At 44.1% G+C, this 26,647-nt stretch overlaps 2 protein-coding genes across 3 annotated transcripts in view; one reads left to right on the forward strand and one right to left on the reverse strand.

Annotated features, from left to right (window-relative positions):
• PDZK1 (PDZ domain containing 1) overlaps positions 1-2,548 on the forward strand; it is a 71,876-nt gene extending 69,328 nt beyond the window's left edge. For both annotated transcript variants that reach the window (XM_079761822.1, XM_079761821.1), the window contains exons 9-10: positions 206-496; positions 1,710-2,548. In XM_079761822.1, coding sequence (XP_079617948.1) covers positions 206-496; positions 1,710-1,763 — 345 coding nt within the window. In that variant the 3' untranslated portion in view covers positions 1,764-2,548. The remainder of the gene's footprint in view (positions 1-205; positions 497-1,709) is intronic.
• Positions 2,549-2,728: 180 nt separating this feature from the next.
• The window catches only part of GPR89A (G protein-coupled receptor 89A), a 43,109-nt gene continuing 19,190 nt past the window's right edge, over positions 2,729-26,647 (reverse strand). Inside the window, exons 5-14 of the mRNA XM_079761823.1 lie at positions 26,386-26,487; positions 21,124-21,244; positions 20,427-20,507; positions 13,594-13,703; positions 11,279-11,367; positions 10,328-10,420; positions 6,858-6,953; positions 4,674-4,763; positions 3,523-3,588; positions 2,729-3,388 (exon numbers count right to left, since the gene is read on the reverse strand). Of these exons, the coding sequence (XP_079617949.1) occupies positions 3,182-3,388; positions 3,523-3,588; positions 4,674-4,763; positions 6,858-6,953; positions 10,328-10,420; positions 11,279-11,367; positions 13,594-13,703; positions 20,427-20,507; positions 21,124-21,244; positions 26,386-26,487 (1,055 nt within the window). The 3' untranslated portion in view covers positions 2,729-3,181. The remainder of the gene's footprint in view (positions 3,389-3,522; positions 3,589-4,673; positions 4,764-6,857; positions 6,954-10,327; positions 10,421-11,278; positions 11,368-13,593; positions 13,704-20,426; positions 20,508-21,123; positions 21,245-26,385; positions 26,488-26,647) is intronic.

Below are 26,647 nucleotides of genomic sequence, written 5' to 3' on the forward strand. Positions count from 1 at the left end.
CCACTGTAACACCACTGACTGGAGAATGGAAGCTGTAGCTTTCATAAGCAGAAAGCATTAGAGCACTGTCCTTGACTTCTGTACCTCAAGGAGAAGTAACACAGTGAGGAATAAATTCTCAAATGCCTCATCTCCTCTGAAGGGAGCTAGTCTAACATTCCCCTATCTGTGTCTGGACGTGAAAACTCCGACCCTCTGTTCACAGGTGCAGGAGGGCAGCCCTGCCCAGCTGGCGGGGCTAGAGGATGAGGACGTCATCGTTGAGGTGAACGGGGTGAATGTGCTGGACGAACTCTATGAGAAGGTGGTGGACAGAATCCAGAGCAGTGGGAAGAGTGTCACGCTCTTAGTCTGTGGAAAGAAGGCCTACGATTATTTCCAGGCTCAGAAAATCCCTATTGTTTCCTCCATGGCTGACCCACTGGATGTACCCCTTGATTCCAAAGAAGAAACATGGGCGGAGTCAGAGCTCGACTCACACGTGACAAAAGAACGAGTGAGTGGTGACACATTTCTTTAAAAAAAATATTTTTATTGATTTCAGAGAGGAAGGGAGAGAGATAGAAATATTAATAGAGAGAATCATTGACCAACTGCCTCCTGCAGGCCCCTGGGGACCAAGCCCGCAATCCGGGCATGTGCCCCGACCGGAAATCCAACTGTGACCTCCTGGTTCATAGGTTGATGCTCAACCACTGAGCCACACCAGCTGGGTAACACATTTCTGTGGATTTACTCTCTGTGCCTTGGTTTCCTCCCCTATAAAACAAGGATGCTTTGTAGGACTGTTACCAGGATTATATTGACTAAGACTATTAAAGTGGTTCGGATAGTGCCCTGTGCACAGTAAGCATAAAAGGAAGGGTGGTGGTTAGAGACAGTGCCGTTTTTAAAATAACTGGTAGGTATTCAAGTTTTATTACTAGGGAAGAGCAAACATTATGCTGTATGTATTTAGATTAGATAAATTCCATAGTACATCTCAGTTTTTGTTGTTGTCCATTTTCTTTTCATAGATGAACTTGAGGTCCAAGAGTGAACGGACCTATCCAAGTTCATAAAGGAAACATTTGGCAAAGCCAAGACTCTTAAAGTTTAATATTATTTTTCTTTCATTACATTAATGTAATTCCTCTGATTGGTAATATAAAAATACTAATTTTTAAGGAACACCCCCTGTCGTAGTCCGGTTAGGCTGCTGTAACAAAATACCGCACACTGGGTGGCTTTGTAAACAAAACATTTATTTCCCAACAATTCTGGAGGCTGGGAGGCCAAGCTCAAGGTGCCGGCAGATGGGTGTCCGTGAAGGCCTCTCCCAGGTTGCAGACCCGGACTTCTCGTTCTGCCCGTTCAGGGTGGAAGGAGCTGGGGAGCCCTGGGGCCCTCTTTTTTAAGGGCGCCAATCCCAGCTCTGCCCTCCTGACTCAATGACACCCACAGGCCCTACGCTCCTAATTCTATCACCTTAGGGATAAGGATTTCACCATATGAATGTGGGGGAGATACAAATATTCAGACCAAGGCACACGTAATAGCCATTGACCATATTGTAGACTTCTTAACAAAGGAAGTATTCTCGTTGTCTTTTAAGAAGTCTATAATATCTCGGCAGGCAGTCAGTTATAGAAAGGAAATGGTTAGTTTCAGGCCACAACCCCTGGCCTCCGTCCCCGCTCCAGCACTGACCCTTCCCTTCTTTCGCACAGGCCCACAGCACAGCCTCGCAGTCTTCCTCCAATTCTGAGGATACAAGGATGTGAGGAGAACAATGGCTGTGGCCGAGCTGTTTCTGGGTATTTAATGGGAGCCCTTTCCCGGAATGAGCGGCCACCACCTGCTGTCTCTGGTGAAGAACCCTCTGGAAACCGGTCCATCACGTGCAGTTCCCTGCTGTCACTTGTCTCAGGGTGGCTACTGCAGATGGCTTATTTATGGCCAACTCAGGAGAAGCTGGGGCAGGACCAGATTCTTCTCATGTGATCTCTTTCAAGCTGCAACTTAACTGTTCTTTCTCTGTAGGATGATATCTCTTACTTCTATGGGCTCCTTGAGACCAAAGGTGATTCATAAATCTGTAAATGTGAAGCTGCTAATTAAAGGACTTGAGCTTGCCTATTAAAATTATGCTTTTTAAAGAATGTGTGGTTACTAAAATAAATGCCATTAAAAATGTCTTTTGAGTTGTTTGAACCTTCCCTGTTAGCTGATCTAACCTGGACTGTTTTTGGTAAGCATTTTATGCTTTAATTTTTGTTTTGCCTCTAGGAACCAAAAACAAAATAAAATTCAGAATAAGACCTTAGTAATAAATAGAGACTTCCTGGTAATAAATTTAAGGATTTTCTTAAATGGCATTTCTGAGTGTTCTACAAATTTTCCAACATCTTCCTTTTACAGATGAAGAAATAGTTGTAGGAGAAAAAAGTGACTTATTCCAGTTAGCAGTTACTCATTGTTTTACCCACAGTATGAGGGGCAGATGGGAAGAAGATACGAGCCATCATTACGTAACTGAATGTAGAGTAATCACTCTTACATGACACTAAGTGAAAGGAAATCAGGAAAAATGGCACCCTTGAAATCTCTCTTGGTAGAATCTATTTCAGTTGCACCCCATCCTAGCCCTGGAAAGAAGAGACAAGCTCTTGGTTATTTTAATGGGGAAAGGATTGGGGGAGGAGGGTGGGAAGCTAACTCGTGTGAGATCATACAAGCAAACACGGAGCTGTCCTTGAAATAAAGCTAAGGCCAGACTTACAATCTCGGATTTTAATGACAGTCAATCTCAGGGAAGCCAAAACCTTCTCCATGTGAACCTCGACTTCAGCAGAAACCCCACACGCTTGGCCCAGCTCCCGCAGACGCCGTTACCCCGGTTCCAGTGTACTTCTCCCTGTCGCTTCATGGCTCTTCCCACGCCCCCTCCCAACGCTGCACCAGCCTCAAACCCACAGGAGCCTCTCGGCTGAGCACCAGCTTCAGGTACCTGGCTCTCGTGCTCCAGCCAGTGCGCTCACGATCACCGAATCGTCGGAGAGGAAGGCATAAGCTGCAGGTGGAATGTGCTACCACAGCATCTTGTTTGTTTAAAAAATATTAGGCCTGGTCCCTCCATTTTCCCTCGTTATATCTAAATGCGGACACCACTGGCCTGTTAGCAGTCTGCACAGCCGTGAGTTCAAGGTGTCATATGCTTCTCTGGTGCCTGCTTGTGAGCCAGGTAGAGGAACAGGATGCTGGAGAGCGCGCTGACCAGGAAGATCACATCGAACCAGCGGTGGTAGAAGTTGAACTGCAGCTCCCCGAGGACTTCGGTGATGATGGTGCGGTACTCCAGGGGCATGCTCATTCGGATCAGCAGCACCGAGGAGACAAAGTACATGCCCTGGAAGTCAAACATGCCAATCCACACGTCACTTTGCATGTAGTGAGGTCAAAGGGTGTGGTTGAATATTGAGAAGTATAAAACACTTCTGGTACCTTACAGGTGCGAAGATGAAGCTAGTTTTTACAACTCACCATTATCTGTGCTAACAGCAGCACGATGACGTTGGAGGACTTGCTGCTAGAGATGGCGTAGAAGAACTGTCAAGAAAGGGAAGAGGTGAGTATGCAGCACGGCTGTGTCCTGTGTCCAGAACATGAAGGAGCGTGGCTGACAGTTAATCAAAGGTGTCACTCCCATGCCTTAATCCTGTGCAGAACCATTTGTATGACTAAGGCTATAAAGAAGAGACTTAGAGTGAAAAGGTTTAGTTGGTGGTTTTAAGTACAACATTGAAACACAAAAGGATTACAATGGCTAACTTTTAAGAGGTTGTGTGATCATCTGACTTGAACATCACTCGAAACCATTAAAACAGGTTACCCCAGGCCCTTGTCATTGTTCCTGGGCTCAGAGCGGTCTTCAAAATCGTGCTATATGCCTGGAGACCCTCTCTCCTCCCCTTCCTCAGCCTCTTCTCTCCTTTCACTCCAACAGCTGGGTCTGAGGGTTTACCTTCCAGAAAGCCTCCCGACGCTGATCAGAAAACAGCTGAGCATTCTGCTTCTTCTACCTCCACATCCTCCTTACAGGTGACTCTCTCAGCTATTCTAACCTCAAACACCCATCTCATTCATTCCTTCCAAGTATCTGCTGAACACCTACCACGTGCCAGGCGCTATTCTAGATGCTGCTGACATATCAGTCAACAAAACAGACCGTGGTCTCATTCTATGACCTTTGGTAAATGTAGTTATCTGATTATGTGATGTAAGTAATCATCAATCCAGGTATCAGTTTAACTTCTTAAAAATTCTGTTGTATGTCTTCTACTTATTATTTATTTTAACGTTTTTATTGATTTTTTTTTTTTTTAGAGAGAAAGGGAGAGGGAGAGCGCGTGAGCAAGCGAGAAACATTGGTTGGTTGCCTCCCCCACGCATCCTTACCAGTGATCGAGCCTAAAACCTGGGCATGTGCCCTGACGGAATCGAAGCAGTGACTTTCGGTACACAGGACAACACTCCAATCAACTGAACCACGTGGGCCAGGGCTGTTGTTGTCTTTTAAATATTTGTGACTGTTGTTTAAGATTTCAGAAGACAGAAATCTTAAGTAGGTAAAATGATCTCACGGTGCACATGTCATTAAGGAATAATTACTTTGACTCCGTGATAGAACATACCTTGGTAAGAGTGATCAGCAGTCCTCTGATGGATGTGACAATGATTATTCCAACCAGAATGAAGGAAATGTGTTGGGACCAGAACTTCACCTGCACCAAAATAGAAAGAATAAATCTGTTAAATCTCTGTTTAGAGAGATGTGAAGATTAAAACGATGCATTCTGGTGCTGGCTGGTGTTGCTAAGTGATTAGAGCACTGACCCACACACCAAAGGGGCGTAGATTCAATTCCTGATCAAGGGCACATACCTGGGTAGCAGGTTTGATCTTCAGCCCAGATAGGGGCATGTGTAGGAGGCAACCAATCCACGTGTCTCTCACACCGATGCTTCTCTCTCTCACCCCTCTCTCTCTCTCTCTCTTCCCGTCCCCTGCCCTCCCTTCCACTCTCTCTCTAAAAAAAAAAAAAAAAAAAAAAAAATCAATGGGAAAAATATCATCTGGTGAGCATTAGCAAAAACAAAACAAAAAGAGAATGCCCTGATTGCTATGTGACTGTGAGAGGGAGTGTCATGAGGCCCTATCGGATTAAAAAGAAGTAGGGAAGAGAGCAGGAAGAGGAAGACAGCAGTGGCGTCTTCATTAGCAGACGGAATTAAGACGTAAGGACAGAAGAAAGCCAAGTGCAGTGAAGTGATGAAAACAACACGAATAAATCAGAAGAAACACAAGCCTAATGAATAGCTTCAATGTGATAGTGAAAAGCACAGACTAAAAGGAAACGAAACAGCAGCTTGATTACTTTTATGATCTGTGAATGATAGTTCTCTGGTCACCCAAAACGTTAAGGAACTTTTCTTTCTTAATACAAGAATTAGACATTCTCGGCTGTGGTCTAGGAAGTAGTTGACCTTCATCTGCATCACATGACACCTTTTTCTCCTCTTGCACTGTTTCCTAGTGAGAGGCAGCTTAGGACCCTGTGCATGACTCAGGGGGAGCTGCTCTCACTACCACCTACCAGGTGTCCTTCGGAATTGTGACATGTGAGTGTACAGGTGAGTTACAGGTGGATGTAGATATACACCAGCAACTGAACAGCCTCGAGAAGACTGATAAGGGCATTTCTAAAAATTCAGCCCAGTCAGAAATTTAAAAGAGAACACATATGCTACACCAGTGACGCACACTTCACAGCATAATTCATGCAATTCTTGAAGGTAAGAGACCACGCTCCTTCAAAGGAAAAAGGATACACTATTGGTCTACCAAAATGTGTGTTTTGGCCCTGGCTGGGTAGCTCAGTCGGTTAGAACATTATCCTAATGAGCCAAGGTTGCGGGTTCAACCCCTGGTCAGGGCACATACAAGTATCAACGAATGAATGCATAAATAAGTGGACACAAATCAATGCCCTCTCACCCTCCCTTCTTCACTCTCTAAAATCGATCAATCAATACAATTGGTTAAAGTGTGCTCTAAGCTGTTCTTACGGGCTGGAGCTCAATGTGCTCTGGTTCGTTTTTATATCATCCAGCCACCGGGGGCGTGTGCAGTGAGATGGCTGCTGGGCAGCACGCCGTCTGTGGTGAGAATCAGCACAGCTAAACGGCCCTCGGGGGATAGGAACGTAACACGGTCTTATGATCAGCCAGAATCACTGGCCATCTACAGACCTGGAAAATATACTAGTCTACAAATAAAGATGTTACATTTAAATTAGGACAAGAGTGTATTCAATGACGGTGGTATTCTAAAACAGGAAGATGACAAAAAATTTGTGCACAGGTTACAGTTACCATGGTTAGCTCACAGTCCACATTAATTAATTGATCAAGATAATTTTTTTATAGTAGAAATCATCTCAGTTCTAACACAGAACACCAATTAGTATTTAATATTCCACCAGAGCAATCAAAGGCGAGCTGTGTGTTTGAAGATCTCACGAGAGACGTATATATTTGGTGGGGAGAAACTGGTGAGTCATAGCTGGCTACAGAGGAGGAGAGGCGGAACTAGAAATACCAGTAATCAGCATCCACGACAACAATAAGTTCCAGCCGTTACTTATGTTTTATGCCTTTTACAAATCTGGCATATGGACATGTCAAAATATACGCAGGAGAGAAGGAAGAACAAAAGCAGAACCAAGTCCCCATAGGAAGGAGTTAGAATCTGAATTATAATTTATAGCAGATAAAAGAGAAAGAAACAACAAACCAGGATCTTGATACAACTCTTACGTCAAATTGGATTCCCAGATAATTCACCGTGATCTCAATGCCTCTTGTGACAGGATCAGTCTTCCCCACTCGGTCAAAAACGATATTAATGGTCGCCTGCAGAGACACACAACTTTACATTAGAGCATTTCAACAATCACCTACTATTTCAAAAAGGTGATTCAAAATAATGAATTAGTCACCATAACATATCTCACTGCTGGATGTTCCTAAAAATGAAACTGGACTCTCCATCTAAATCAGATGTAAGAAATCTATTTTGGCTATCCACATGAAGACAAACAAAAGTCCCTATCTTTCTTTTCTGTAAAGAGAACAGGGGAATAGGCTATGGCATGTCCTCCTGAATTTATCAGAGCCAGGAAGCCACACTGTGGGAGATGAAGCCAGGGAGGAGAATAAAGGAACTCCACGATACTCCCTGAGTTATTTCCTGAGTGCTCGAACAGCAATCCCTAAAATCACAAAAAGAGTTACAGCTAACAAGCCAATAAAGCAGAGCAAATGGAGTTATGAAAAAAGCCAATTAATCCAAAAGAAGGCAGAAAAAAAAGGGAAAAGGGAAGAAAACATTGAGACAAATAAAAAACATGTAGTATTATGGTTGTCTTAAAGCAAACCATATTAATTACCATATTAAATGTAAATGGTCAAAACCAGGGGTTGGCAAATGCTGTAATTGTAGCATGAGAGAGGCCACAGATGATATGTAGACAAATAGGCTTGGCTGTGTTCCAATAAAACCTTATTTACAAAAGCAGGTGGTGGCTGGATTTCACCTGTGGGCTACAGATGGCTGACTGCTGGTCTAAACCTGCCAATTAAATGGCAGAGATGGTCAGACTGGATAAAAAAGCAAGGCCCAACTAAATGTTGCTTATAAGAAACCCACTTTAAATATAAAGTACAAATAGGTTAAAAGAAAAAAAATTGAAAAATATATACTATGCCAACACTAATAAAAATAAAGCTGGAATGTCTATTTAATATCAGCAAAGTAGATTTCATAGCAAAAAATACTGCCAGAGATGAAAGGGGTCACTACATAATGATAAAAGGGTCATTTCAGCACAGGGTTCATAATGTGTATGTACCTAATAACAGAGCTTTAAAATACACGAAGCCAAAACTGATAGAACTATAAGAAAACAAACATTATTTTAAAATTGGCAAAAATTTGGATATATCATCAAAGAACATGAACAGGTGGCACATCAGCACATGAAAAGTTGTTGAACATAATCAGGCATTAGGGAGGGTGAATTAAATGCCACCTCATACCTGTAGAACAGCCGTTGCCCACCGCTGAGGTCCTACAGGTTGGCCATCACTGGTTTAAGGGATAAGGAAACCTTTGGAGCAGCGGTCGCCAACCGGTGGTCCGCGGACCACTGGTGGTCCGGGAGGTCCGAAAGGCTGGAGACCGCTGCATTACAATGTCCAAAGTTAAAAGGACTGACCATCTGAGGTGCTGACGAGGATGTGGGGTAAATGAAACTCACACACTGCAGGTGGGGATGTAAATGGTTCAAGTTTGGCCGTTTCTTCAAAAGCTAAACATACATTTGCCATATGACCCAGCTATTCCACACCTAAGTGTTTTCTCCCAAGAGAAAAGAGAGCAAATGTCCATACACAGACTTGTACACACATGTTCACAGCAGCTTTATCTGTAATATCCCCAAACTGGAAACAAACAGATCTCCACCAGCAAGAGAGGAGAGAAACAAATTGTGGTCGACCTAGACCTTGGAGTACGACTCAGCAATAACAAGGAATAAACTATCGATGCACACAGTAACGTGGATGGAACTTAAAATAATTATGCTGAGTAAAAGAAGCCAGGCAGAAAAAGTGTACATACTGTAAGACTCCATTTATAGGAAGTTCTAGAAAAGGTAAACCAGTGTATGATGACAGCAGGGCAGTGGCTGCCGGGAGACGGGGTGGGGGAGAGGCATCACAAAGGGGCGCAAGGAAAGTCTGGGCAGTGGCAGGTGGTACGTTCTCCATCTTGAGTGTGGGGACGGCTGCTGCATAGGCACACACTTGTTAAATGTACCAGCCTGTACTTTGAATACGTGCATCTAGTGAATGCCAACTGTAACTCAACAAAACTGTTAAAAATATGTTCCCACTTGAGAGAGGGGTGGGGGCTGAGTTAAACAGGGGAAGGACTAAGAAGGACAGGTTGGCAGTTACAAAACAGCCACGAGGCTGTGAAGCACAGCACAGGGAATACGGTCACTCATGTTGCAGTAACTACGTATGGTGCCAGGTGGGGCCTGGACTTGCGGGGATTACTTTATAATTATATAAATGTGTAACTATTACGCGGTACACCTGAAACTGACATAAGACTGAGTGTCAGCTGTAACAGGAAGGAAATAGGGTATGCCCCCCTAAAGGCTGCATCTCAGGAAAAAGCCTTCAGTAGCTTGGCTAATTGGACACTATCGTCACTCGTCCTTTCCCGCTGAAGGAATCAAGATTTTAAAATGTCATCTGAGTTCAACCGGCGTGGCTCAGTGGTTGAGTGTCGACCTATGAACCATGAGGCTACGGTTCAATTCCTGGTCAGGGCACAGGCCTGGGTTCCTGGCTCAATACCCAGCGTGGGGTGTGCAGGAGGCAGATCAATGACTCTCATCACTGATGTTTCTCCCCGCCCCCCTTCTCTCTCTCTCTCTCCCCCTCCCTCTCCCTCTTCTGTTCTAAAATCAATAAAAATAAATTTTAAAAAGTCATCTGAATAGGTACTGACATCAAACTATTTTAACATTAGATCCGTTAGATCCAGAATCTTCCACTCATCTACACTGATCAAAATGAACTTAACACGCTCATCTGTGCAAATACAGTGCCAGTGGGAAGGTTACCAAACCAGAAACTCCAATCAGCCTTTTCTATATCCTCACTGGAACCCACTAATACCTGCAGGTGAGCCACAGGTAAAGACGAGTAATGCACATAAAATGCCCACACAGAATAAACATTAGGAGAGAGCCACACAAGAGTAAGATCTGTAAACACACAGGCTGAATTTATCTACAGAAGTACACTTTAGAATTTACTTGGGACTAAATTTTTAGGTATACACACATTATTTAAAGGACAGGGGTTTCTGCTCTGAGCTGCAGGGAGGAGTTGAATTAGTCACATTCTCATGGGTAATATGGAAAGCAGAGTGGAAAGTAAGAAACTTTTACATTTGCTTCGTACACCACTTCATAATCTAAGACCTTATTGATTTCTGACACAAGAAAAATGCAACTTCCCTTTTCAGGGTAAGCTAAAAAGGAGAAGGAAAAGAGAGGCTCAGATATGGGAAAGATCGCCTTCTCTGCTGGCTCAGTTGGTTTAGAAATAAGGTTGGAATTTAGTTCAACGCCTCCATCAAACCCACTTTTCTTTCTGCCATTACCAGGGAAAAGTACCTGAACTCTGACAGGTGAAGATAATACACTTACCATAAAAATTTTCCAAACACAGTAAATAGAGAAAAAGTAACCCAGAAAATTAAAATATTTCCCCTTGAAAGTTTTGGAGTATTCTATTCTCTCCTGAGGGAAAACAAACACAAAACATGTCAGTCTCAGCAAAATGTAAGTTTATATATAACAAAAATGCATTACTTGTTCAGGCTAAACAAAAAACCACACATGGTAATAATAATATTAAAAAAGTAATAGTAGTGGGCAACATTTACTGAATACTACTTTCAGCCAGAAAGTGAGACAAACATCTTCCATGCATTATCTACTTTAATCTTCATAACTGAAGCTGAGAGGTTAAATAACTTCATAACGGAAGCTGAGAGGTTAAATAACTTGCTCAAGGCCATCCAGCTAGTGAGGAGGGGAAGTTAGGCTCAGGTCTATATATCTGTCCCCAAGGCTTCTGTTCACCTCTGTCCTCTGGGGCTACTCCTGTGAAGTGATCCTCAAAAAGGATTAAAATAGTTGGAACAACTTTAAGGAAGAGATTTCTTCCTATTTAAATTGTGTTGCATTTTAGGTATAAATAGAAGAGTTACTTCTTGTCCTTAGATCACTTCTTGTTCTGAACTGTTAAAATGGGGCTGGGTCATGGCCGAAAGTGTCTTACTGCTTTGACATTGTAACTAACTTGTAAGGGAATGAAGAGCAATCAGGAGCTGCCATCGTGATCCTGGGTCGGGGGAGGGGGGGTGCCACCTTTCTCGCTGTGGAAAGCCTCCTCTGACGACCCCACTGCTTCCTATTACTGGGAGCATCCATTAGGGGGTTTGCTAGTGGGAGGAGCAGTCACGGGGAGTGCAGACTCCTAATGCTTCGTGGCTAGCAGTGAAGCTGAGTGTCCCTGTGCTGACTGGCTGGAGGACACTTGTTCCCACGTCCATCACACTGACCAAAGCACACTTCCCTTCCCTTGCTCTGTACCTTGGTAGCATGTAGATCAGCTGTTTCCAGAAAAAGCTGCCTGCTTAGTTCTTCCAAGGCATCCACTTCCTGCTGAATAAGAGTAAGATCTGGCACAGAATGGGCATCAAGGTTTAAACCACATCGAGGTTTCAAAAGATAGACATGAAGAAAGCTTATGTTTTTGGTTTCTCCTACAGTGTGGATTCTAGGAACTGCCTAGATTTTCAATTTCCTGCTACATCACTATTACAGAAGTCCCCCTTTCTCCCCCGCCCTTGCTCCCCTGCACTCCGCCCCTGCTCCACCCCAGGCCTTCCCCACACTGGTGTCCCTGTCCATGGGCTGTGCACACAGCATACAAGTTCTTTGGTTATTCTCTCCCCGACTCCCTCCACCCCCTTCCCTCTGAGATCTGTCAGTCAGTTCCATGCATCCATGCCTCTGGATCTATTTTGCTCATCAGTTATTTTGTTCATTAGATTCCACATAGGAGTGAGATCATGTGATACTTGTGTTAGCTGATTGGCTTATTTCACTCAGCATAATACTCTCCAGGTCCCGCCATTCTGCCTCAAAGGGTAAGAGTTCATTCATTTTGTACAGCTGCATAGTATCCCATTGTGTGAATGTACCACAGCTTTTTAATCCACTCATCTACTGACGGGCACCTGGGCTGTTTCAGATCTTAGCTATTGTAAACAATGCTTCAGTAAATATAGGGGTGCCGACATTCTTTCTGATCAGTGTTTTGGGTTTCTTAGGATATATTCCTAGAAATAGGATCACTGGGTCGATGCTCAACCCGAGCCACACTAGCTGAGTTAATCTTTACTAACTTTTAATACAGCCTAGGATTTATAGACCTTCTTTCGTTCTTTAGAGACATGATCTTCTATTATCCTCACAACAATCACATGAGATAGGTGTTATTACCCATTTTGCAGACGAGGAAAGTAAAGCTCAGAGTCAACTAACTTGCTGAAAGTCACGCAGCTAACAGGCGTGGATGCAAAGCCAGATCCGCCCTACTCCAGGCCTGCTCTTCCCGGGACACTATGCCACGCCCCTTTCCAGATGAGCGAGGCCATGCTCCTCTTCTCTCGTTAGGAAAACGGGCTCAGAGAAGTTAGAGAATCCTGAGGCTTTTGTCGAGTTGACTGTCACTAAGAGCTTCATCCTCAACTTCTGCTTCCGTGGATTTCTATGTCATAAGAATAGTAAAGACGCCCCTTCTGAAACAGCACTGACTTTAACCTACATCTTCCTTCCGCTGTGATTTCCCCACGGTCTCACAGGTCAGCCCTGCAGGTCCTTCCTCTGTAGTGGCCGCTATTGGCTCGATGCAGCCAACAAACAACAGAGTGTAACTAGTTAACATGTCTGCCCTCCCAGGATTAGGCGTAAGCTCCTTGAGGAGGGGGGGTATTCCTTCATCATTTCAGGAGACGTGAAATAACTGTTTCCTGATTAAATGATTTAAAGTAATCCTTTCTTTCCCTCTCCTCTCGTCACCCTACCTTTCTTTGGTGTAATTCTTACCTGCATTTGACTCCAGAAAGACATTAATCATTTATAACAATAGGCCACATCCTGCTTCTCCAGGCAGAGAAGCAGAATTATGCGACCTCAGTCCTGGGTCCCCAAAGTTTTGACCTAATAGCCTGAGAGTCACAAGGAGATTTGGCCCTCAATGTGGGAATTGGTTTAACACTGTGACCAGCAGGGCCAAGAATAATCCATCAACCCAACCTCCTTGATTTTTAAACCAAAAAGTCACTGGAGATACAGAGCTGCTTGAAATCTGTTTAGGGAACTGGCTGCGTAAGAAACGGGCCCCGCTGGCCTTAGAGACGAACCGTCCCCGTGGGGAGCGTTACGTGTCGTCGGTGCTCAGAGCTGGGAAATGGGGCAGTGCAGCGGGAAGGGCTGAGAAAGGGAGACCACAGCTCCGCTGTCTCTGCCACAAGCCACCGCGGGACAACTGCCTCTGGGTCTGTTTCTCATCTGGAAACGGAAGACTCACTTGTCAGGACCTTCAGCGCATGATGTGAGGACCATCTTGGGTGCTGGAAAGAGGACGCTGTGCCTGGCCAGCTGGACCCTGGGTGCAGTCAGCTGCCTTGGGAGAGACTATCCCAATACCACCTTTCCTCTTGCCCCTGGGCCGGAGTTGAGAAAGAGGATGTATGGCGCCTTTGGGTCCTAGACTATCGGGAGGACCACTCGTTAGTGACACCTGTACGCGTCTGCTCGCTGTGCTGCGCACCTGAAATGCTATAATGCTGAGTGTCAAATGTAACTGGGGAAGGATCAAGCAGAGGGATGGAGGATACTCTCACTTCCTGGAGCTGAAGTGGTAATGCTCTTGATCATCCCCCAGAATCCCGATGGCTTGTTATGCACCTCCCCCTTCTGGAACATGGTTCTCCGAGTCATTGCCATCCTGAGATGAAAAACAAACAAACAAAATTCCCAAATAACAAACCATCAAACAACTCGGCAAGGAAACCCTCACAGTCATTCCCACCCACCTTCTAGTCTCAGACCCGCCTCTCCTCCTGCTGAGGTGCTCAGGGAGGAGGCAGCTCGGGAGTCCCTGTTTCCCCACCTTACGGCTGAGGGGAGACTACGCACCCCAGGGCGATGTGGCCTGGGGAGGACCACAGAGTGGGGAGTAGGGAATACATGCGAGGACTGATCCACCACTCAGAAGCTGTGAGACCTTAGAGTTTTCATTTCCTCCTCTACGGATAGTTGTGAAGATCAATGAAATAATAAGTGTGAATTCATGTGGTCAACTACAAAGTGCTATACACACATTAATAATTATTACTGTGGTCATTTAAGGCCAAAGTAGAATAAGAGCTAACACACCTAACTAAAGGACCAGGTACAGGCTAGGAACTCAATAAAGGTTTCTATCAAAAGCAGACAAAAAAGAAAAAACCCAGCAGTCACACAAACCTGGACTCTTCTAAACGTCATCCCTCTCCCTCTAACTCCAACGTCCTCCACTACTGAGCCAGTTAACAGGAAACTCACTCTGCCTTCCTCTTGTCCTCCGGGTCTACAGTGACCCCCTGCCTCAGCGGGAGCTGCTGGCATGTTCCAGCCCCCCACTAAGGAAACTGGAAATGGCTCTGCGCCCTCTCCCACTGCCTCTCCCTCAATCCGGCATGGTCAGCTGAAGTCACTTTTACGTGGGTGAGACAGGCCTTCTTCCTTATGTGCTTGCTCCAGCTTTCCCGACTATGAAAATGGGGAAGCTATTTACAGTACAGTATCAATGGGGGGGAGGCAGTGGGAGAGAGGGTGCACAGAGCCATTTCTAGTTTCCTTAGTCCCAGTGTTTACAGTAGAACAAACATAGGTATTAAGAACAGGGTCTTTGGCCATAGCCAGTGTGGCTCAGTGGATAGAGCCTTGGCCTGCGGACTGAAGGGTCCTGGGTTCTCCGGGTTGTGGGCTCGATCCCCAGTAGGGGGCATGCAGGAGGCAGCTGATCAAGGATTCTCTTATCACTGATGTTTCTGTCTCTCTCTCCCTTCCTCTCTGAAATAGAATATATTTAAAAACAACAACAAAAACAGTCTTTGTGAGGAAAACTAAGATCATTTGTATATAAATGGGTCAAAGCCTACAGGCCTAAAATAAACCAGCATGAGTCTAATACAAGTAGCGTAGTAGAACTAAAGAAAAATTTAACGCAGAAAAAATTTTGGGAGACGAGACAGAAGTGCTGAGGAGGAAGAAGCAGTGTTGGTATTTATGCAAATGTACCAATGGGACCAATACCAAAGGGTAGTTCTATGGGCGGCATTTTTACGCTATTGGTTAAAATGGCATTAACAGTAAAGAATGTTAGGTGTGTTGGCCACGCTGACTTAGCTGTTCCTCAAAATGGCCGTTGCCTGGAATGGCATATAGCTCCCACTGGGCTCCTCTGCCTTTTCCCTATCACACCCCCACTGTAGGTCAGCACTGCTGGGACATGTAATTAATGAGCAAGAGCGGCTCAGGCCTGGGGAGATTCTGACTTGACAAGACTCATCCCCCATCACTTCCCCATTTTCATAGCCGGGAAAGCTGGAGCAAGTGTGTACATAAGAAAGAAGGTCTCTCACCCACTTAAAAGCTTACCATGCCGGACTGAGGGAGGCAGTGGGAGAGGGGGCGCACAGAGCCATTTCTAGTTCCCTTGGTCCCAGTGCTTAAGCACAACACACACAGTGCCTGGCTGCGAGGGGACCGGCGGAGGCGTCGGGGACTGACACGGCATTGGGCCCACCGCAGGCAGGGCAGGGCCACCAGAAGTGAGAGCTGGCTGCACCCTGACAAGCGTGGCCTTGTTGTAACAATTCACTTTCACCATTTGCCTCCAAACCAATTTTCCTTTTATCAAATACGCTGCATAGAAAAATATATATATTAATATATTCAAAAAAGAAAAAGGAACAACTAACCCCTGAGATGTGGTAAAAGGAATAAAAACCAATAGATGCGGCTGACTTTGACCTTGAACTTCTCTTCACTGGCACCGCCACCACCACCATGATCATCATCACTATTGTCTCCCTATAACGGGGCAGGTCCGGAGCAAGAACGTATCTGTTATTAGCCGAATGCCTTTCAAACCCACAATCTGGAGAAACAAGCTCTGGGCTGAGGTCTGGCGGCTGTCTTAAAGTGAAGAGGCTGACAATGTTTCCTGTGGTTTAAATATGCGACCATACTGCTTTCTGGTCTCCATTTCTGGTGGGAAGTCAGCAATTGCTTTTCTTTTCTTTTTTAAATTTATTATTAAATCCATACCTCAGGATATGTTTATTGATTTGAGAGAGAGGGGAAGAGAGAGAGAGGGAGGAGAGAGAGAGAGAGGGAAGAAGGGAGGTAGGGAGAGAGAAACAAACATCAATTGGTTGCCTCCTGTATACACCCAACAGGGGATCGAACCTGAAACCTAGTATGTGCCCTGACTAGGAACTAAACTTGCAACCTTTTTGGTGTACAAACAACTCAGCCACCCTCACCTGGCCAGGCTATTTTCCTCCCTTCCTTCCTCCCTCTGTATTTTAATAAAAATTTTAAAGGTTTTTTTTTTTTTTTTTTTTTTGCTTTGTAGAGAGAGAGAGAAACATCAATATGCACTCCAACCTGGGACTGAACCCAATCTGGGCCTGTGCCCTGACCGGGAATGGGACCGGTGGCCTTTCTGGGCATGGGATGACGCTCAACCAACTGAGCCACACCGGCCAGGGCATGATTTTCTTTTTTAATTAAACATTTTACTTTGATAAAATTATGGGTTCACATGTGGTAGTAAAATAATATAGAGAGATGCCATGCTTTCCCCAATGGAAACATCTTGCCAATTTAGAGTGCAGTATCACAACCAGGGTGCTGACACTGACGCAGTCAAGGCACAGAACATCTCCATGACGACAAGGATCACACATGCTGCCCCTGTACAGCCCACTTCCCCCTCCCACCTCCAGCCCCTCTCTAAGCCCTGGCAACCACGACTCTGTTTTCCATTTCCATTTTGTCATTTCAAAAATGTACGTAAGTAGAATCATACAGCATGTAACCTTTGTGGATTGGCAAATCTGTGTCAAGGGTAGACCCCCTTCTGGTTTTCTTGGGCTGTCTGGTGTTTACTTTGCATATATATTTTTTAATGATGAGGCAGAGATTTGGGCAGAGTTTGTACATAGATTCTAGATCCTATCCTTCTGCATTTCTCTTGCTTCCAAAAATTTCCTTTTAGATTTCCAGTCACTTTGAATGATTTGAACTCTATCAATCTGTATACGTGAGTGGATGCTGGGAGGGTGGGCGAGGCTGAAGAGCACCCCAGGCAAATAAGCCACACACAGGCAGTTACCTGAGACCCCCTTCTCAAATTTCTGCCTATGTTTATTTTCCAGGGCTTTCAAATATTTGTTTTTAATAATTTTTAGTTTTTATGACTTTCTATTGAAGGAATTGCTTGAAATCTTTATATAGTGCCATTCTTGGAAATTTCCTCTATGATGGTGTTTTAAAATTTTATTTATTTTATTTTTATTGATTTCAGAGAGGAAGGGAGAGGGAGAAAGAGACAGAAAGATCATTGATCGGTTGCCTCTGGTGCGCCCCACACTGGGGTTGAGCCTGCAGCCTGGGCATGTGTCCTGAACGGGAATCTAACCGTGACCTCCTGGTTCATAGGTGGACACTCAGCCACTGAGATACACTGGCTGGGCTTCTCTGCTATGTCTGACAGCAGCTGTGGCTTGAGTTGACATTCCACAGGAGAATATGTATCTTTTCCCGATCACTACACGTTTTCAAAAGAGAGACTAAATTATCTAGGATAGAGGTTAAGATTTTTCTTTCATAATAGTAGCTCGCATCTAACTTTTACATGGTATAGACCCTCGTTTCTTTTGTATGTCACAAGCTATGTGAAATACTGTGGGTAGAAAGGGGCCCTAATGACTCTTTAGTCAGCCCTGGCGTTCTACAAATGAGTATTTGCTCAAGACCACTTAAAAGTTAATAGGAATGTGATTTAGTTCAAGTTCTTTCATTATGCCATGGTGTAGTTGCACAGCTATATTTTCTATCTTCTACAAACTATAATTTCAAAATTGTACTACCATTGTTTGTGAACAGAGACTATATTTCAGCTCTATCATAGGTTACCAACACAAAAGCTTTAATATCTAAGTCAACAGAAGGACAAAGCAAAACGAATCACTAATTCTCTCAAGCAGAAGAAAGCTGAAAGGCTTGATCACTATACCAGTATGGTCCCACTATCTGAACTAGTTTGTTTTTATTTTTAATCCTCAGCTGAGGATATTTTTTCTATTAACTTTTAGATAGAGTGGAAGAGAGGGAGGAGGAGGAGAGAGAGGGAGGGAGGGAGGGAAGGAAGAGAGAGAGGAATGGAAAGAGAGAAAGAGAAAGAGAGAGAGAGAGAGAGAGAGAGAGAGAGAGAGAGAGAGAGAGAGAGAAATATCAATATGAGAGAGACACATCGATTGGTTGCCTCCCACTCACACCCTGACCGGGGCTAGGGATTGAATCTGCAACCGAGGTATGTGCCCTTGACCGGGAATCGAACCCATGAGCCTTTGGTCAGTAGGTCGATGCTCTAACCACTGAGCAACCAGCCAGGGCTGAACTAGTTTTTGATGAATGTTTCCTAAATAGAGCTCATCTATTCAGTGTCCCATGTGAGAAGACAGTGTACCTTTTTCCTGTCTCCATTTTCAACCATCAGCTTTTAGTTTCTAACAGATGTTATTTTTCTTGTATGTCACCTCACTATGGCCCTCTGCTGTTAAATTGGAAGGCAGTCTGTTTGTGAAAACAGTTTTTCTATATTTTGGTAAATAACAAGGCCATTGTATGAACCCCCGGGGCCCTAGCATTACCATGCTAGCTGTCTGTCTGTCTGCCCTGCTGGCTGCACTGGGTACATAGCTGTGGTCACTAGGTCAAGTTAGGAGGCTGATTCACCTGAGAGCCACTCAAATTAATAAGACCTATCGCAGGGCCACAAACCACCCCAGATCCTTAGACAAGGTCAGTAGGGGTACATCAGAGCCAATGACTCACCATGACCAGTGATAAGGTTGCTTACAAGGACACATCCAAACTTGACATGGGTAATGACTTTATATTCATCTCGGTATGAATAAAAGAAATATAGTAAAAGGGAGAATGTTCTTAGGAATCAAAATAGTATTGTTTCTATATAAGTGTCTCCTAATATTGAATACTGTTGCTTTTATTATTATGTTTTTAAAATCTGCATACATACTAATTCATGTAAAATCAACTGTATAGAATAAATAAAAACAAAACATTTAAGTAAATAAATATATACATATGTGTATCTGCTTTCAATATCCTAGTAAATATATATAGAAATGGAGGCAATTGGTTGGTGAATCTGGGCCTCTATCATTTGAATGTCTATTGTTATCTCTTACATTAAGGCTTCTTTGACTTGACCTTGGGTCTTTTTTTTTTTTTTTTTTAAATATATTTTTATTGATTTTTTTACAGAGAGGAAGGGAGAGGGATAGAGAGTCAGAAACATCGATGGGAGAGAAACATCGATCAGCTGCCTCCTGCACACCTCCCACTGGGGATGTGCCCGCAACCAAGGTACATGCCCCTGACCGGAATCGAACCCGGGACCTCTCAGTCCGCAGGCCGACGCTCTATCCACTGAGCCAAACCAGTTAGGGCTTGACCTTGGGTCTTACTATAAAAAAGGTGTTGAAGGAAGGAACGTGAAATGCAAAACCACTCATGCAGTTTAAAACCTGTAACCATTGTTACATGGGCAATAATGACTTGAATAAAGACAGTGGACTAACAAGCTTCATGAAGGTAGAGACTGAGTATCCTGTTCACCTCTGTATTTCTATATATATTCAGCAGTTAGTACAGTGCCTGGAATAAACTAGGCTTTCTATAATTACTAAGTGAATGAATAAGTGAAGGCAAAGCATTAAAACCAAATGATTATTCTACAGATTATTAATAAGTTCTATAGTTTTCCTTAGCTATGAATTATAACTCATTGTTCTAAGACCTTTACATGTCAGTTCATTATTATTATTTCCATTTTACAGATGAGGAAACCAAGACATAAGGAGACAGAGTACCTAGTTTAAGGTCACTGTGAGTTGTAGGCCAAGGATTCAGTTCAGACATTCTGAGTCTAGAACTTATGCTTTTACCCAGAAATGTCACTTTGGAAAACATACATTTTAAACATGCTTTTAAAAATAATAAATAACAATAGTTGAAGACCTGAAGAATTTTTTAAAGTAGTTAAGAAAAAGGAAGTTGAAAAGGTTGAAGATAGGCATGAAAAAGTTTGTAAACATTCAGGATAATAGACTTTTAAAAAACATCCAATGTAGAATACCTTCAAATATAAGTTATTCCAATAATTCATCTCAAGAGAACTGATCGAAAGGCAGGAAATATGACTGTACTTGAAAATTTTCTTTCACACAGGACTAGACACCGTCTTTGATCATACTTTAACTTATAATGGAAATGAGGAAGATGAAATTCCCCGTTAGCACCAATGCATAGTAAAATTTCTTGTTGACAAATTCTACAGTTCAAGTTGTTTAAGGTGCTGCTATCTTACCTTTTCTTTTTGCTGATGATCATGTCCATGGTTTGGAGCAGTCGCCGTTCCAGGGCGAGGATGTCTACGTCCGTCACATTCCTACAATAAGCACAAACTGCTAGCAATGTTTTGGGGTCCCGTCCTTGGGCATAATACAAGGCAGCTGGAGAAACACATATACCTCAATTGTTACCCAGCAATTCAAGAACCTGTCTTTTTCCAGAGAAAATGAAAATGAGCAAAAATGCTTTTGTTGTCCTTTTCTATAGCTAATGCTCCCGGTCTCAGGACAATGGAAGGTAATTAGTTCTCTGTTAGTCTTTCTTAGCTTTCAGCCAGTGACATTTATGACGCACGTGTGAGCACGTTTTTAACTTGGCATTGTCTGTTCCACTTTTGGGAGGAACTAATTTGTTGGGATTAGCTCACATTACTGTCCACTGTGCCTTTAAAAAGGGGTGGGGTGAGTAAGGGGTGGAGAGGATCAAATTGAAATTGTCATTAAAATAAATAAATGTAGGACAAATAAGGGCAAGCAATATAAGTAATAAGACTTATTTAGAAAAATTCCTAGGTCAATGCCCATAGGAGAGAGGAAAAGAATAAAACGGCAGTGTTAATAGGTCTGATATTTAAGTATTAATGATGGCGGCACGGTATGACATTTGTGTTCAAGAAGTAGAGGGAAAAAGAAACGAGAACAAGTTCTCATTACCTGAGGAAGTAGGACATGTAAGTGTATGGGCAGTTGACAGCACCGAATCCAGAAAGAAGAGCCATGAGAGTCACACCGATCACACCCACGCGGCTGATGAGCTGTTCTATGGACAAGATCCCTAAAAACAGGCAAGCACATTAATGCCAAGTGATAGAGATGAGGGGCGTCCCCTGCAGTGCAAAAAGGAACATCACTGGTAATGGCAACCATTACATAGAACTACCTTACAGAGGCCAGATGTTGTTACTATGTACATAATCTATGATCTACACTAATAAAAGAGAAAGATGTAAATTGACCGCACCTTCACGATGCCCACCAGCCAATCAGGAGTATGCAAATTAACCCAACAAAGATGGTGGGTTAATATGTATACACGGGCGCCGAGCGGCCGGGGTGGGATGCTTGCATCATCGCGACATAGGCATCCACATCGCACCGCTGCTCCAGGCCTCTGGGCAGCGTGGGAAGGCAGAAAGGCGGCTCTGGCCGGAGTGAAGGCGGTGCTGGCAGCCAGGGGAAGGAAGGCCCATTCTTGCACAAATCTTTGTGCATCGGGCCTCTAGTAAATATATAAGTCTACTGATTTTCCTCTTATCTCATATGCTTCCAGAATCATCTCTATTATTGGTAATGTAATAATCCTACATAATAAAAGGGTGATATGTAAATTACCATCACTCCGCTACGCCCACAATTGGGCCAGCGGGAGGCACAGGGGGCGGGACTCGGGGTGGCCGGGGTGGCTGATTGGGCCGGCGGGACACTGAGCTCAGCGTCTGCACCATGGCTGTGCTGCGGCACAGAAGGGGCCTCTGGGGCAGCGAGCCCACGTCCTGCTGCGGACCATCAAAAGCGGGGAGCGAAAGCAGGGGAGCTGTCTGTCTGTCCACTCCGGCACCAGGCCTTTCGAAAGCCTCCGGCACGGCGGAGGCTTTCGAAAGGCCTGGTGCACCAGCGGACAGACAGCCAGCTCCCCCGCGATCAAAAGCGGGGAGCTGTGTGTCCGGTCCGGCACCAGCGGACCCCCTGCCATCAAAAGCGGGGAGCAGGCTGCTAGCAGTGTCCGCGGAGCGTGCTAGGCTTTGCGGGGCAGTGGATATGGCCTGGATGGCAGGCTAGGCCTAGGGGACCCTACACGTGCATGATTTAATCATGCACTGGGCCTCTAGTAATTTTATAATTAGCAACAATAATTGTAAATAACACTATTGACTATTTACTCAAAGTAGTATGAACTCTAACAAAGCAAAGTACTTTCAGTAAAAATTTTGGCAAATTAAAAACAAACAAACAGAAACTGCCCTGCCGGTGTGGCTGAGTATCAACCTGTGAACCAGGAGGTCATAATTTGATTCCCAGTCAGGGCTCATGCCGGGGTTGCAGGTTAGATTCCCAGTGGGGAGCGTGCAGGAGGCAGCCGATCAATGATTCTCTCTCATCACTGATGTTTCTATCTCTCCCTTCCTCTCTGAAATCAACAGCCTCTACTTAAATATAAAGAATTGGAAAAATGCCTCCTTTACTTTTATCTTGTTTAAGGTGATTTCCCTTTGAATATTTTTTTCTGGTTTAAAATACTTTGTAGGTACTATCTACTTATATCAGCATTTCTATGAAGCAAAGGACCATCATCATCTTTCCTGTTTTCCAGCTAATAAATGGGGAGTCAGATAGATGAGGCAACTTGCAGACCATTCACTGTCACATGTGTCCACACAGATTCTTTCTTGCTTCACAAGCTTTCTCAGTCTCTTCCTCTTTCCCTAAGGAATGTCCAACCTCTCTAGAGCCAGGCTCCGCTTGAGGAGCACTTTACAGACAGGTTTTCATGTAGGTCTGATAGTTTTAGTGCGATTCCCACAGCAATAAACCGCACCGGCTGTGCACAGTCCTGGGAAAGCTCTAAGCAGTGCAGGGCTGGCTGCTCTCCAGCCACAGCCCAAACTTTTCTCCCAACTTACGTCTCTTCAGGCCAAATAAACTAGACACCCGGACATTTGGACAGAAGATAAAAATGCCTACTTACTGGAGCACAAAGGTAAGACAAACGGAAACAATCTCCCTAGCTCCTCCTCTCAGTGTTCTTCAGGATGTTCCCAGAGTTTAGAAAAGGGACAGGTTACGGCACAACAGGTATGGTGGTCTGCTCTTTCCCTGGGGCAAGGTCTGGCTGCGCTGGTCACACACGCTGACTGCTCACAGGGAAAAAGCTGGAGAACGGCGTCCGTCACAGCTTTGGACTGAGTGTGACCTTGTGCTATCATTGTAAGCAGCCCTGGGGTCCTTTAATGGCTCTTGTCCCTCATTTCTAATATCACAAATTTGAAACAAATTTGCCTCTCTCTGGTTTATTTGATACTAGTGGCCTGATATTCATGCACATTAAAACGGGATTAATTAGAGGAAATATTTTAATATTGCTATTTGCCCTTTCTCTATAATAGAAGTGTCAGAGATGAAAGAAAATTAGTAAAATATATATGAAAATCTTCCTCCTGTCAGAGTCTGGGGTGCGCTGTGGGACCCAGAGTCAAGTCTCCACCCACGGCGCCTCAAAATCATGTGAGACCCAGACCCAGTCGGCCCCACCCCCGTCAAGCCCTGCTGGGCGGGGGGCGCAGCCTCAGGTCCCCTGGCCCAGCGCCAGGAGGGGGGCACAACCTCAGGGCCCCCTTCAAGCCCTGCCTGGTGGGGGGGTGCAACCTCAGGTCCCCCAGTGCTGGGGTGGGGGGTGCGGCCTGAGGTCCCCCGGCCTGGCACCAGGGTGGGGGGCATGACCTAAGGTCCCCTGTCAAGCCCAACCAGGTGGGGGTGCAGGCTCAGGTTCCCTGCCCCAGCCCAGCATCACTCAGACTCAGGTCCCTGCTGATTGCTCCTTAAGGCTCGTTACAGGAACTCAGCCTCCACTGTGGGTGCAGCCATCTTGTGTTATGGAAACCCCGCCTCGGCTGTGGGCACTGCCATCTTTGTGTGATGGCCAATTTGCATATTCTCTACTTATTAGCTAGGATAGTTTATATGAGAGCTATCTTATCAGCGTCTCCTTTCTCCAAATCTTTCCCTACACTGACATGGGCACGCTTTCCATATTATCACACCCTAAATTCCTATCCAGAGCGTTAGTTACTTTCCTGATAGAAAGATAAATAAGATGTAGTTTTTGACCTCAGGGAACTCATAGGTGAATGAGTTCATCTACTACCTTGGCAAGACTTAAACTTTTTTTCATTCACTGATTCAATAAACAGGTAATAAACACTTAGGTGCTAGGTTGCTTGCTAGGCACTAGAGATACAAAGATAAATAAGATGTAGTTTCTGACCTCAGGGAACTCATAGGTGAATGAGGAAGTCAGAAAACAAGTAATTATACATTTTATAGGTGATATAAGTTCATTGAGATGGGAGCAATTAACATTCCCTAATGAAGGCCAAGGAAATCTTCTTAGAGGAACTGACGAGAGTTGACTACTGAGACAATAAATCAGCATTTCCCAGGTAGACGGGGGGAGGGGTTGTCCAGGCTGATAGAACAGCTCCAGAAACTTCGAGTAGTTTGGGAGGACTGGAGGGCAGACACAGAGAAAGTCAGGCCACAGAGGATTTTGTATGTCATGTTGAGTTTGAATGTTTTTGGTAGGCTGGTGTTTAACTTTTTGGCCTTCTTTAATGTTATTTAACATTTCAAAATAGTTTATAAAACATACAGTTGTTTATGATGTTGCACATGCTTTTAAAATTTGCACATTTCCTCTGCTTCTCCTGCAGGAGAGTCTCATCACCTCTCTCTTCCAAATCCCTGGCACAGGAAACGAGGAGACACGGAAGGATGCATGGGGGAGAGGCAGATTCTAGACCTGGCTCATTCACTATGCTAACCCCTTTCTAGCATGCTCCTTATACTACGGAACCTGGAGGAAAGCCAAACGTTCTTTCCTAGATTTCCTCGAAGGCAAGGTCTGAATGTTCCCGAGGCCGCATCAAATTCACCTGCCGTGTGAAACCTCAAATGCGGGAATAACAACAGCACCTGGGGGCTGGAGCAGCTGGGACACAGGTTCTATGGTCTGGTCCCTGATGTCACAGTCCTAAGTGGCAGGTGATGACTCCAGTGGGTTTTTTCAGGTTTAGTCCTGTGGTATTTCTACGATGCTTCTCTTCACATCTCCGCTTTCCTAGAAATTCTATAAACTCCCTAAAACCCAGTAAAAAATCCCTTCCTGCTTTAAACTAGTTAGATTCTGTTTTCTGCCATAAGAATCTGATAGAGCAGAAAAGTTAAGAGAATATATTATTTTTAAAAAATATAATTTTATAGATTTCAGAGAGGAAGGGAGAGAGATAGAAACATCAATGATGAGAATCATTGATCGGCTGCCTCCTGCACACCCCCTACTGGGGATCAAGCCCACAATCTGGGCATGTGCCCTTGACTGGAATCGAACCCGGGACCCTTCCATCTGCAGGCCAATGCTCTAACCACTGAGTGAACTGGCCAGGGCTATATATATATATATATATATATATATATATATATATATATATATATATATATATATAGTTTAAAAGCTCCAGTATGAAAGCTCTAGTGTGTTTATTGCAGGTGAGCTCTCTAATTGATTTTAGACAGATCTGTATATGTATTTGTGAAGTAGTTCTGGAAGAATTTGTTAGTCAAGATATTTTTGTTTGTTTTTAGCAGAGAAATTAGGACTATTCATGACCTGTTCCTGGATTTAAAATGAGCTTCCTTGTGTGAAGAGAGATACTGTTTCTTAGAAAATTTTCTATTTTCACTAGTTGTGTTTTATGTCACTGCTCTTTCTCCAAATCCATATACCCCCTGAAGAGAATCTTTAGCCTCACTTTAGCAGTGGCCACTTACCTTTTGGGTCACAGACCCTTTTGGGAATCTGGTAAAAGCTTATGGACATCCCACCTCCAAATACACATACAAATATATTCCCATAATCTACATGTAGTATCAGGAGATTGAAGTTAAAGACACCTTTGTCCACTCCTTACTCCCTTGAAGTGTATTCACTACCCTAAGTTCAAAAGCTCCTATTCTGAAATGAAAAACCAGCATGTGACACCTCCTAGGATGAAGGGACAATTTGGTTCAAAACCAGAAAACTTTTAGAGACTTAATTTGCTATATTTTTCACAATCAGAAGTTTTAAAAAATTATTTTTTTCAGTATCAGAAAATTATAAACAACCCATTCCTCTTCTCCCCTCAACACATACACACTCACCGTGTTTTGGGCTGAGAATGGGAAATGGATCTCCTAGTTTCCAGAAGAAATACATAAAAGTCAGCCATAAGAGGCAGGAGAAAAGCAGTCGCTGTTTGTGCACTAAGAGGGAGGAGACAAGACGAAGTTAAATAGATACAGGCCAAAGAGCTTGCTCTACTTAAAAGCTATGGGAGAACACTAATTCGTATTTGGCTGGCTTGTTCACTTGGCAAATGATGGATGGAACAATGTTATTTTTAGAGAAAACATCCTTATCACT

Source organism: Cnephaeus nilssonii, assembly GCF_951640355.1.
Source record: "Cnephaeus nilssonii genome assembly, chromosome: 21".
In the NCBI taxonomy this organism is placed as follows: domain Eukaryota; kingdom Metazoa; phylum Chordata; class Mammalia; order Chiroptera; family Vespertilionidae; genus Cnephaeus; species Cnephaeus nilssonii.